This window comes from Centropristis striata, chromosome 11, assembly GCF_030273125.1.
Source record: "Centropristis striata isolate RG_2023a ecotype Rhode Island chromosome 11, C.striata_1.0, whole genome shotgun sequence".
In the NCBI taxonomy this organism is placed as follows: domain Eukaryota; kingdom Metazoa; phylum Chordata; class Actinopteri; order Perciformes; family Serranidae; genus Centropristis; species Centropristis striata.
The window spans coordinates 4,994,007-5,007,491 of NC_081527.1; the positions used below are offsets into that span (position 1 = coordinate 4,994,007).

At 33.2% G+C, this 13,485-nt stretch overlaps 1 protein-coding gene across 1 annotated transcript in view; it reads right to left on the reverse strand.

Annotated features, from left to right (window-relative positions):
• Positions 1 to 8,758, reverse strand: part of si:ch211-14a17.10 (putative leucine-rich repeat-containing protein DDB_G0290503) — a 46,528-nt gene extending 37,770 nt beyond the window's left edge. The window contains exons 1-15 of the mRNA XM_059344640.1: positions 8,626 to 8,758; positions 8,399 to 8,466; positions 8,259 to 8,303; positions 8,138 to 8,162; positions 7,014 to 7,082; positions 6,839 to 6,928; positions 4,747 to 4,815; positions 4,542 to 4,634; positions 4,313 to 4,399; positions 4,084 to 4,185; positions 2,533 to 2,598; positions 2,348 to 2,437; positions 1,167 to 1,253; positions 984 to 1,073; positions 83 to 172 (exon numbers count right to left, since the gene is read on the reverse strand). Coding sequence (XP_059200623.1) covers positions 83 to 172; positions 984 to 1,073; positions 1,167 to 1,253; positions 2,348 to 2,437; positions 2,533 to 2,598; positions 4,084 to 4,185; positions 4,313 to 4,399; positions 4,542 to 4,634; positions 4,747 to 4,815; positions 6,839 to 6,928; positions 7,014 to 7,082; positions 8,138 to 8,162; positions 8,259 to 8,303; positions 8,399 to 8,466; positions 8,626 to 8,701 — 1,147 coding nt within the window. The 5' untranslated portion in view covers positions 8,702 to 8,758. The remainder of the gene's footprint in view (positions 1 to 82; positions 173 to 983; positions 1,074 to 1,166; positions 1,254 to 2,347; positions 2,438 to 2,532; positions 2,599 to 4,083; positions 4,186 to 4,312; positions 4,400 to 4,541; positions 4,635 to 4,746; positions 4,816 to 6,838; positions 6,929 to 7,013; positions 7,083 to 8,137; positions 8,163 to 8,258; positions 8,304 to 8,398; positions 8,467 to 8,625) is intronic.
• Positions 8,759 to 13,485: the final 4,727 nt, after the last annotated feature.

Sequence of the window (13,485 nt, forward strand, 5' to 3'; positions counted from 1 at the left end):
GAAAAAAAGGTGCTTTGTTGGTTTTTGTTCACCATGGAGTCACAACATTTGAAACAGTAATATTTCAAACCCTCATACTTACTCAGTTGTGCCTGGGAATAATCTTCTTCCTCCATCTGCTTCTGCAAGTTTGCTAGCTTTATTCTCTCCCGATCCAAAATAACTCTGAGCTCTAGGATAAAAAACAAAACAAACAATAAATACACTGGAAAAAAAGAAACGTTGGGTGAACTCAAAATTTCAAGGCAACAAACTTCGATAAAACTTTAAGTTGGACAATTAAACTAAATATTTTAAGTTTTGTTTTTGAGTTTGCTCAACTCTGAATTCAGATTTTTGTCAACTCAACTGTAAGTTATACAAACTTATAATTTAACATTGTAATAACTTTTACTCTTTACTTCTGCTAACTTCTGCAATGTGCTGAATTGGCACGATTGTAACGCCGCTATGAAATGTCAGCTAATGTTGTGACCACAATTTTGAGTTAGCATTGATACGCTAATGGCTACTCTTGTAGCTGTAACAAGCAGCGCCGCTAGCATCAGTTAGCCGCTAGCATCAGTTAGCCGCTAGCATCAGCAAGCGTCAGTTAGCCGCTAGCGTCAGTTAGCCGCTAGCTTTCACTAATGACCGAATTTCACCGCTTTCCTGCATTTCACAGCAAAGAAATAAGAGTTATCAGAACTATTGTCCCTTGTTGTGAACCCCAACTTAAAGATATAAGTAACAACAACTAACAAACTTGTTTTTGAGCAGACAACTGGCTTCCTTTGTTGTGCTAACTTACATTATTGACCTAAATGTCAATAATTTATATTTCCAAGTTTTAACTTAAATCACTGTTTTAGGCCAAAAAATACAAGTTGGCTTTTTTTGCAGTGTAGTTATGCATATCTGCCGTAGCTATTAGAGTAACTATGAGATTTGTTTCTAGTTTATATTGTGTGGCTTTCAACTTAATACATTTTAAGTAAACTCACCTTGAAGTTGGGATTCAATTTGCTTTTTGCTGTTTATTTTAGACTGTCTGAAATTATCCACCTCGGACTGCAGCTTCAAAATTTCATGGGCTGGAGAGAAAGATAAAGGACGTCAAATAAACACTGTAGTAAACACATCAATAACAACACACAAAAATGCATTTTGTAGAGTTCAAAACTTACTAAGTTCTATATTATTCTCGTCACTATTCAACTGCATAATCTTCTTTTTGAGGAGATCGATTTTTTGCCTCCACTGCCTCTGGTAATCTGAAAAAGAAACAAAAGATCAGTGGTGGAAAAAGTATTCAGATCCTTTACTTAAGTAAAAGTACTACTACCACACTGTGAAATTACTCCACTACAAGTAAAAAACCCTGCATTCAAAACTGACTGAAGTAAAAGTACAAAAGTATCAGCATCAAAATGTACTTAAAGTATCAAAAGTAAAAGTACTCGTTATGCAGAATGGACCCACTCAGATTGTTTTATCTATATCAAATATATTATGAGATTTTTTATTATTATTGATGCATTTATGTAAGCACATTTTAACTTTCTCAAGATAGGGCTCATTTTAATTAATTAAATTAATAAAATAAATAAATAAATAATATTAATATAATAATAACAGTTAATCTACTGTTATGAGGTTTAATAAAATAAAATAAAAAGTCCAGTCACTTTTTAATTATGTATACTTTCATTATTATTATTATTATTATTGTGTATTATTATTTTATTATTATTTATTTATCCCCCCCCCATTTTTTATTTATTTATTTATTATTTTTTAATTTATTTATTTTAATTATTATTGTTGTTATTATTATTTATCTAATAATTAACTTTATTTTATTTTATTTTATTTTTTTATTAACTCAAGTATTTGTTTTCCTCCGAGATGACTGTTGGGATTATTTATTATTTTTTAATTTATTTATTTAAATTATTATTGTTATTATTATTATTTATCTATTAATTAACTTTATTTTATTTTATTTTATTTTATTTTTTTGTTAACTCAAGTATTTGTTTTCCTCCGAGATGACTGTTGGGATTATTTGTTATTTTTTAATTTATTTATTTAAATTATTATTGTTATTATTATTATTTATCTATTAATTAACTTTATTTTATTTTATTTTATTTTATTTTTTTGTTAACTCAAGTATTTGTTTTCCTCCGAGATGACTGTTGGGATTATTTATTATTTTTTAATTTATTTATTTTAATTATTATTGTTGTTATTATTATTTATCTATTAATTAACTTTATTTTATTTTATTTTATTTTATTTTTTTATTAACTCAAGTATTTGTTTTCCTCCGAGATGACTGTTGGGATGGGGTTTTATGACTTACCAGCAGCAAAAGTTCTGGATTTCTCAATGTAGATATTGATGCGTCTCTGGATAGATGAAATCCTACTCTGCACAGTAATCAGCTCCATCACTGGAGGAGCAACAGAGACGGTGCGTCAGGAAAAGTTACAGCCCAAATGTTTATTTATGAAGGAAATATTGACATATGTTGGGAGATGTACTCACTAGTTGAACCAGCGCTTCCTGAGCCTCGCAGCTCACTGATCTTTGCGTCCAGCTGTCCTTGTAGAGCTGATGGAGACAGAGTAAACACACACAGTTAAAGGGGACATATTTTGCTTAATTTTGGGGTTTATACTTGTATTTTGGTCTTTTATAGGGTTGTCAAAAGTATCAATACTCAAAGTATCGATACTAAAACGTTGTATCCGGATACGATACTCATTTTCAAAAGTATTGAGTTTCGACAGGTTAGTGTCTTTCGTTTCAAACTGACCTATTACTGATGTTATCGTAGCATTAATGTTGGTCGTGTTATTATTAGCCGTTAGCCGCAGCTAGCAATTAAAGGCTGACGTCACGTTAATGATTATAAACAACGTAAATAAATAAATCAGGCACGTAGTATGCCCATATTACGTTAATTGACACAGTATCAGTATACATAAGCATAGAGTTAATACGTTTACATAAATGTTAGTGACTGAAAAGTGTTATTTTCTCCCAGAATGAAGCAGAGAAAAGTCGACCTGCAACCAAACAGCAACACACACAGCCGTAAATATTGTTCTAATTGTTATTGTTTATTGTATTTATTTATTTTTTGCACTACCTCAGACCTGAAGCTTGTTATCATAGTTGCAGTTTCCATTTGCAAAACTGTTTTTATTATAAATATTTAACCTGTGGTTCTGTTCATTTTTACATGTTGTATTTTTCTTGTTAATAAAAATATTTCTGTTAAATTTTGGGGTCTTTGTTTTTATCCTTGTGGTATCGAAAATGGAATCGAGTATCGAATATTTTCCTGAGTATCGGTATCGAGTTGAAAATTTTAGTATCGTGACAACCCTACAAGCCAGAGTAAACACACACATTTAAAGGGGACGTTTTGCTTAATTTTTTGGGTTTATACTTGTATTTTGGTCTTTTACTACACACGATTACCAGTGTTTCCTCTACGATTTACGTTAAGTAGGGGGGTCCGGTTGCATGTTCCCGCGGAGAAAATATTTGCCCTAAAAGCCTAAATTTGGTGCCTCTGGCACATTCTGCCTATTCCATCTTATTCGTTGTGTATTTTAATGATATGCAGGCCGCCGCTACTAAATGAATATAGAGGAAACCGTGAATTACATGCTTTAATGTTCTAAAACCAATTTTTTCTTCAAACTGTCGGTCCGAATGTACTTGTCTGAATCACTCTGTTTTAGTGCCTGTCGCTTTAAGCTCCCCCTCCTAAAAAAAAGCCTAGTCGTCTGTGATTGGTCGGTTTTTCCTACGCTTCTGCGTTTTCAGCATTTCTGCACCATCATTGCAGCCGGAGAACGACCATGTGGTTTCTAATGGTTGAATAAAGAGAACTGGATACAGCATTGGAGGCGGGGCCCCATTCATTCCTATGAAAGTTGCTCAGTGGGGAACGAAGCCAAAATAGTTGGATTTCTGTGTATGAAATTATCAAAATCTTTTCTGTATGTATTTTATGTATATTACTGCCTTAATCAAAGGCAATTTAACATGTAAATATTTTAGCTGAGTAAGCAAAAAATGTACCCTGAATTCTTTGGTCGACCTGGAGATTAGTTTCTCCTCTTGATTTTGATGTTGCTTGTTCCAACTCCCAGATCTGACTCTGCAGGACGATGATCTGAAGAACTGAACACACAAAAAAAGTATATTTTTTTTACATTTTGCATGAATCAAAATAGGTCAAGATCATGAGACTTTGCTGCTCTCAGATGGTTATAAAAATATCTTGATAAAGAAATAAAAAAGCTCTTACTCAGCGCTGAGCTTGGGTTGCTTTTCCTTAACTGTTGCATCTTTGTTTCCCGTTCAGTCTTCTTCTCTTGTTGCTTTCTCAGCAAGGCTGTGAGACACAAGTTCACACATTTGAAATCAAGCTCAAGCACAAATATTTCAAGTTAAAAATCATATTGGAGTTTATTGAGTTGACAGAAATGGGATTTAGCGTCTACGGCTAAATTGTGAAAGCAATAAAACAAACTCACCTGTGATGTCAGAGCCGTCAGTAGAATTAGCAGCATGCTTGATCTTCTTATCTAATATGTTTATTTCTCTGGTGAGGCTATAGATTTTCAGGACTAGAAGAAACAAAACATTTATCTTAAAATAAGTACTCACTGCCATTTTAAATAAAGTTTTAAATGCTGCGTAACAATAAGGGTTTAACTCCAAGTAAACAGGCAAACTTACTCTGAAATGGATCACTATCATATGTCTGCAAGAGTTGATTCAGTTTGTTGATTAACTGGGCTTGATATGCTGTCCAGGAATTAAAGACACAGTTTAACATTGGGTTATGTCATTCCAACCGACCCTTTGCTAAGTCCCGCCCTTGGAACGCTGTTGGCCAATCACTGGCCAGCTTTGAAATAGGTCTGACAACTTTATTAACAAGACTTTATTGCTATCAGTTAACTCTAAGGAGTCTTTTTTGAATCCTTTTTGTGTCTTTTTTTGGTCATTTTGTGTCTTCTGTGTTTTTTTTGGTCATTCTGTCTTCTCATTTTGTGTCTTTTTTTAGTCATTTTGTGTCTTTTTTTGGTCATTTTTTGTCTTTTTAGTAATTTTGTGTATTTTTTAGTCATATTGTGTCTTTTTTTAGTCATTTTGTGTCTTTTTTGGTCATTTTATATCTTTTTGTGTCTTTTTTTGGTCATTTTGTGTCTTTTTGGTTATTTTGTGTCTTTTTTAGTCATATTGTGTCTTTTTTTAGTCATTTTATATCTTTTTGTGTCTTTTTTAGCCATTTTGTGTCTTTTTTTGGTCATTTTGTGTCTTCTTTTGGTTATTTTGTGTCTTTTTTTAGTCATTTTGTGTCTTTTTTAGTCATTTTGTGTCTTTTTTAGTCATTTTGTGTCTTTTTTTAGTCATTTTGTGTCTTTTTTAGTCCTTTAGTCCAACATAAAATGTGATTTTGAATATTTTTTTTACTATCAAAACACTATCATGCTCAATAAAAAAATGTAAATGTTGCAAATGTGAACAAAGGTTGCAAATATAACTTTAACCTCCATGAGGTTAAACTGGCCTCATGGAGTTTACAGCCAGAACTTTAGAGGTAAATTTACAGTAGGGCTCCACGCTGCTTTGTTTTCTAGTCTGGATGTGATTTTGGAGACTCAAGAGGGTTAAGATTTTCAGGCTGGTTTTTGTGAATTTTGAGCTTATAATGGTCTAAACGGGGTCATCCCTATGTTCCCCGGGTCCTATGTTCCCCGTATTTCCCAAAAAGGGTCCTATGTTCCCCACTGTTGCGGGGTTATGGTTAGGTTATGGTAGAAAAGGGTGGCAAAACAGAAAATTGTTTGGCCATGTGCACGGGCACTAGCTAATCCTTATATATGTTTTCTAAAATCTCCCTGTGTGATTAGCCCATATGGCTTGGTTTAAAAAGTAATAAATAAATAAAAACGTTTGCTTATGGGTTAAATCCTGAATATATCCTTCCAGCACATTACAGACCCTTCTGTCAGCTAATGTTGCGACCACAATTTTGAGTTAGCAATGATATGCTAATGGCTACTCTTGTAGCTGTAACAAGCAGCGCCTCTAGCGTCAGTTAGCCGCTAGCGTCAGTTAGCCCTTAGCGTCAGTTAGCCGCTAGCGACAGTTAGCCGCTAGCTTTTGCTAATGACCGAATTTCACCGCTTTCCTGCATTTCACAACAAAGAAATAAGAGTTATCAGAACTATTGTCCCTTGTTGTGAACCCCAACTTAAAGATATAAGTAACAACAACTCACAAACTTGTTTTTGAGCAGACAACTGGCTTCCTTTGTTGTGCTAACTAACATTATTGCCCTAAATGTCAATAATTTATATTTCCAAGTTTTAACTTAAACCCCTGTTTTAGGCCAAAAAATACAAGTTGGCTTTTTTTGCAGTGTAGTAATGCATATCTGCCGTAGCTATTAGAGTAACTATGAGATTTGTTTCTAGTTTATACTGTGTGGCTTTCAACTTAATACATTTGAAGTAAACTCACCTTGAAGTTGGGATTCAATTTGCTTTTTGCTGTTTATTTTAGACTGTCTGAAATTATCCACCTCGGACTGCAGCTTGATAATGATACGCTAATGGCTACTCTTGTAGCTGTAACAAGCAGCGCCGCTAGCATCAGTTAGCCACTAGCGTCAGTTAGCCGCTAGCAACCCCCCCCCCCCCCCCAAAAAGGCCATATTTAATCAGGGAGCGTCAACAAAGAGACGGGGCTTAGCAAAATGTCAGTTGTATCATCTGAACATGTATGTAGAGTATTTATGGATGTACAATGTAAAGCTTACAGCCAGTAATAGCGGAGGCTGTCGAACTGCATGTGGCAAGTTGCAGGTTGAGGTGTCTGACCTCTCTCCTCAAGCCGAAGGCTTCATTATCTGTCAGAGAGAGTTCAGGTTATATCAGAGCAACTATTAGCTTAACGAGCTATGCACCCGACATTCTTAAAGGAGGAATACTCACCCAGCTGGCTGTTGCGTTGAGTTGCCTGCTGAAGCTGAATGTTACGCAGTTCCAGCTGTTCCTTCAGACCTGACAGGGCAGATTAGTGTTTCAGGAAGATAAATGAGTGTCACAATATGTCATAGTATGTTCTCTTCATCAGCCTAAACCAGGGGTCTCAAACTTAAAATTACCCGGGGGGCGCTGGAGGCAGTATCAAAATTACCAAAAAAAGAAAATTTCAAAAAAGTAATTTTCTTTAGAAAAAAGACACAAAATGACAGAAAATAGACACAAAAGTACCAAAAAGACACAAAATTACAACAACAAAAAAAACTACTAAAAAAAGGCACAAAATTATTTTAAAAAGATACAAAATTATTTAAAAAAAAGACACAAAATTACCAAAAAAAGACACAAAATTACTAAAAAAAAGACACAAAATGACCCAAGAAATACACAAAATTACTAAAAAAAGATACATTATTACAAAAAAAAAGACACAACATTACTAAAAAAATACACAAAATGACAGACAAAAAGGACACAAAATGACAGAAAAAAGACACAAAATTACCAAAAAAAAAGACACAAAACTACTAAAAAAAGACACAAAATTATTTTAAAAAGATACAAAATTATAAAAAAAGACACAAAATTACCAAAAAAAGACACAAAATGACCCAAGAAATCCACAAAATTACTAAAAAAAAACACATTATTACAAAAAAAAAAGACACAACATTACTAAAAAAAAAGACACAAAATTATTTTAAAAAGACACAAACTTACTAAAAAAAGACACAAAGACACAAAATGATATTCCATAACATTTCCACTTCTTGCGGTAACAACAACACAACAGATAATAAACAGTCCGGTAGCAGCTGCCTTTCTTTTTGTTAAAGTCGTCATAGAAACAAGTGAAACAAAGCTCCAGCTTGCTCAATAAAGGGACCTTCCACACACAACACGGTAAAGAGACATTCATATAAAACTCACATTAAACTTTCATATCAAGGTGGGGGCCACAAAATATCGTCACGAGGGCCACAATTAGCCCGCGGGCCGCGAGTTTGAGACCCATGGCCTAAACCATTGTGTGCATTTGAAATGGGGGACTTTACTTAATAAAAAGCACTCACCAGTACAGGATTTGGCATTGATGAACTGCGAAGGAACACAATTTATTAAATTGACTGACATATATATACATTTTTTTAATGTGATAAATATTTACCAATGTAGAAAAACGTTGTTACATACCGTTACATTTACATTTTTGGGATCGATTCCGTCTGGTAGGGTTATCTGGAGTCAACACAGTAACATCGAGCGTTATACAGATTGCCAAAATTGCTTCATGAATTTATTTCACTTGATAAGTCACAGTTTTGGGGACTCACCTTTGAAAGGATGCGGTCCAGATCTGTAATTCTTGAACGATAAGTGCTTTCCGCTGCATCATCCGGGACTCATAAAACAGGGACAAAAAAGCAAAATAGCTCAGTTTATAATACTTTTTACGGTCATTTTTTGGTCTATTCTGCACACAAAAACACCTATAATGACCATAACATCTCACAATGGCAGAGAAAACCCTGATGAATAAAACCAACTGAACTTGACTTACTATGTCTGGTGTCAGAAGCTTCAAAGACACAGAAGAGAAGGGAGCAAATCCAAATGAGGTGAGATCCTCCAGCCATTGTGCTCTTGTCTTTCAATCTTTCCTCTCCTACTCAAAGCTTTTTATATCCCACTGAATGATCAATGTCCAGAGTGGGGGTGGCTTCCCAAATAAAGAAGGGGCAAACCAAAAAACAACATTGCAAAATGCTAACAGCTGTGTATGAAATCTGATCACATATTTCCAATTATATATATATATATATATATATATATATATATACTACATACAAAATCACAATACTATAAAAATCCAATATACAATTACCCCATCTACAAAATAGAATAAAAGTACAAACAAATACAATATACATTTACCCTGAGAAAAATAAATAAATAAATAAACCCTGTATAAATATAGCTTAGAGTTTAAGATCCTCACAAATCTACACTGTAACAAATTTCTGTAAGAAAACAGCCAAATTGTGACAGTAACATACGGTTTTCCATTAAAAAGGTAATTATACTGTAGAAAACAATGCATTCTGGGCAATATTTGTTGGTAGCCTGCTGTTTCCCATTAAAAAAAAAAAAAAAAAAAAAAAAAAAAAAAATATATATATATATATATATATATATATATATATATATATATATATATATATATTTATATATATATATATTTATTTCACTTGATAAGTCACAGTTTTGGGGACTCACCTTTGTAAGGATGCGGTCCAGATCTGTAATTCTTGAACGATAAGTGCTTTCCGTTGCATCATCATCGACTCATAAAACAGGGACAAAAAAAAGCAAAATAGCTCAGTTTATAATACTTTTTACGGTCATTTTTTGGTCTATTCTGCACACAAAAATGACTATAAATGACCTATAATGACTATAACATCTCACAATGGTAAGAAGAGACTTAGAAAATATCATATATATATATATATATATATATTTTTTTTTTTTTTTAAAGTAAAATACAGCCATTAAAAATGTGTACAAGAAGAGACTTAGAAAATATCATATATATATATATATATATATATATATATATATATATATATATATATTTTTTTTTTTTTTTTTTTTTAAGTAAAATACAGCCATTAAAAATGTGTACAAGAAGAGACTTAGAAAATATCATATATATATATATATATATATATATATATATATATATATATATATATATATGTATATATATATATGATATTTTCTAAGTCTCTTCTTGTCCACATTTTAATGGCTGTATTTTACTTAACTAACTCATTCAGTATATGGTATATTAAAATTAGAGGTTACAGTGAAGACAGCACTTAATTCGTAGTAATTGGCTTTCAGACAGTAATATGCTCTATTTACAAAAAATGACTGCATTGTATACTGCAACAATATTGCTACTAGCTTCAGCTCTATACTGTGTTTTAGTCTACTGTAAAAATCAATGAAATGCAGGATTTTACTGTAATTCAGTGTGTGGTTTTATCACAGTAACATGCTGTAAAATAGATAACAGTAGAGGAAATGTAAAATTATAAAACAGTAGAACTCTGGCAACCCTGCTGCCAGTATTTTACTGTTAATTTACAAGACGATTGTTTACAGTGGACAATAACGAGAAGAGAAAGAAAGAAAAGAGAGAAAAAAACAAAAAAATCTTAGGTAACTACTCAAACAAATATAAACAATAATAATACAAAGGATAAAAAGAAAAAAGGGGTTAAAAAGAAACAACTTGGTGACAGTATTGACAGATTTGCTCATCTCTCTCCAGCAAACACTGGTAACACCCACACAAGGTCCAGAAGGCCAGAAGGCCAACTCTGACATCACGTTCAGACTTTAACAACCTCATCCATTCAGTCTGTCTATATAAAATCCAGCCGCCCTTAAAACACATGATTTGTATGCTTTCATGAGTCAGTATTCACTTTTGTTTGATCTGAGCTTCTGCCAAGTGTTCTCTGTAAAAAAAAAAAATCACTTCCCGGAAAAGTGAATGTGTTTATAATGATTGACTAAATGTTATTGATTCTGCTCTGTTTGTAATAGGATGCCAGTAGCCAGTAAATATGAGCCACTATCAAGTAGGAAAGCAATGGCCATGTAACCATAACCCTGACATTAACACTCTGGAGACAACTTCTTCATGACGTCAAAATAAGACACAAATATGACCAAAAAAGACACAAAAAGACACAAAATGACTAGAAAAAAGAAACAAAAATGACCAAAAAAGACACAAAATGACAAAAAAAACACAAATTAACTTTTAGAAAAAGACACAACAGACACAAAAAGACACAAAAAATACACGAAAAGACATGAAAAGGATAAAAAAAAATGGACTAGTCAAAATCTCAGCAGATAAAACCAGAACTTGCTGCATATTCAGTGGCAAGAAAAGTAAGTGAAAACTTTGAAATTACCTTGTTTTCTGCATTGATTTGTTTTAAAATGTGATCTGCAACTTGTCTCGTGCCTCACCTGATATGCGCGTATGTGCGTGAGCGTGTGTGTATTTGAAGCATGTGTATGCATGTGTGAGGAGTGTGCGTGCTTACGCGCATGTGTGTGTGTGTATCTGTAACTGTAATCACATCAAAGATCAAAGGCAATCAGATCAAAGCAATCAACAGAATTAACTGACACCTGTTAATTGTGACAGCAGCCAGAGGTGGACTGAAATTTCTGGCCTCGAACAGAAAGCATTTTTGGCAAAACCATAATACCTATCATTGATCCGACTTCACTTTGAGCGTCCCGAGTTCTTCCTGAACGTCTACATGTGATTTTTTTTAAGAAAAATTAAAAAATAGCTTCGTTAGAGCGATCTAAAAAAACTGTTCCATCTTCCCTTTTTCCGAAATCTCCCTGCGTTTTTAATATGGGAGCCAATGAGGCTGTTGGTGGTTTTGGTGGCGAATCTGTCCGTCGTACACCCAAACTATAACTCTGACAGCTTTACCAGAGGATTGTGAGTGAGAAGACAAATTTTCCTACGTTTCTATGTATAAATTATTTCTGTAGAGAGAATTTGCGGCCTGGAGCGCAGTTTTCAAATTTATTTTTTGACAATTTTTTCTCTCCCTCTACACTCTGGCGATGATGTCACACACTGTGACACGAACATTCCGTGCAATACACACCCATTATAATCTCAGAATTTCTCCAAAAATGATCATGGTCATTGAACAGGGATTGATAAAAAACTATATGACCTATCAAAACGTGGATTAATACACCGATACACAAGACTTGTGTCTACTGTTTAAAGTTTAAATGGAGTCTCTAGGTGAAATTATGCCGGAGAAGTAGACGTTTAAAAATCTCCAATTATTGTTCTTTTTCGCTCATTTTTTCGAGCACTGGTCCCTACAGCTATTGCTGTATGGGACCAGTGCTTGGTGCGATTGCCCCGAGGCCCTAATTATAATATTTCAGGTCTTTGTTGAACACATCCATTCAATAATGTTGTCATAATATCATAATGATGGTCATAATGTTGGTGGAAAAAACAAGTGAACCCTTAACCGTCTGGAGTCCACGAAAGCACGACTTTTTCATGACGTTGCAACGTAAAAATGAAGCAGCATGGAGCCCTGCTGTCGGCTTTATCAGAAGTATACTTGGGACTCACATTTTATAACCAATTAATGCAGAAAACCAGGTACTTTCAAAGGGTTTACTTACATTTTCTTGCCACTGTATGTTTTTTTGGAATCTCATTCAATATGAGCGCTTTTTTAAGAACTAAACATGCATCAAGATTTTGACAACTTCTTCAAACTGAGAACAAAAAAGCTGATTAGATTTCTTGCATGTGTGAATACCTGTTGGATTGTAAGTATTATAACAGCACATTTGAACATCCACTAACGTCGCTTTTTAAGTTAAAGTGTTCTAGTACAAAACTCATATGTTTAACATATATTTAGTATATATGAAAGTTTTAGAAGGCACCAGCTACAATGTAAACAAGCCACTTAAGGTAAGTTTGCCTACAGGTGAATGAAACAGTAAAGATGTTTGTCACAAATATCATAAGAATAAACCAACCTGTGACAATATCCACATAATAATATAATTACACTACAACTTTTGAAAACTGAATGAAATTCGATATCACTTAGGACGTCCGTTCCACTTCAAAGTTAACCCTCTGGAGTCCATCTATTTATTGAAAATACATGTTTTATTTACAGTAATAACTTTATTTATATATGATATGTAGACAAGCTGAGAAAGCCAGTTAAAGTTCAATCATAGGAGCTTTCACAGTGTGCCCTTTATGTTTCTAGACCATTTTTAAAATGTAAATTTTCTTTCTACAATGAAAAAATATTACTATAGTTCATTTACATGCAAATAAACTGTTTTGTAGTTTTATTATTTATTATTTTTTTCAGCTGTTTTTGTGTGTATAAATGGTGACTTTGGTACATTTCCATAGAAACCTGTGTCTTTTGTTTGTATTTTGGGTTCCTGGCAGCTTTATACTTTATTTAAAATAAAATGAAAAATCTGACTGATAGTCAAGTTTGTGTTGAGAAAAAGGAGCCATGCATGTGATGTAAGGACAGACTGGAAGATGCTAAACAGAGACAGAAATTAATGCAGAGGAAGTTGACAAATTTGCACAAAAGACACAAAATGACCAAAAAAAGATACAAAACGACTAAAAAAAAGACACAAAATTACTAACAAAAGACACAAAATGACAAAAAAAGAGACTAAAAGAAACAAAATGACTAAAAAAGACACAAAAAAGAAACAAAATGACTAAAAAAAGACACAAAATGACTAAAAAAGATACAAAATGACAAAAAAAGAGACTAAAAGAAACAAAACGACA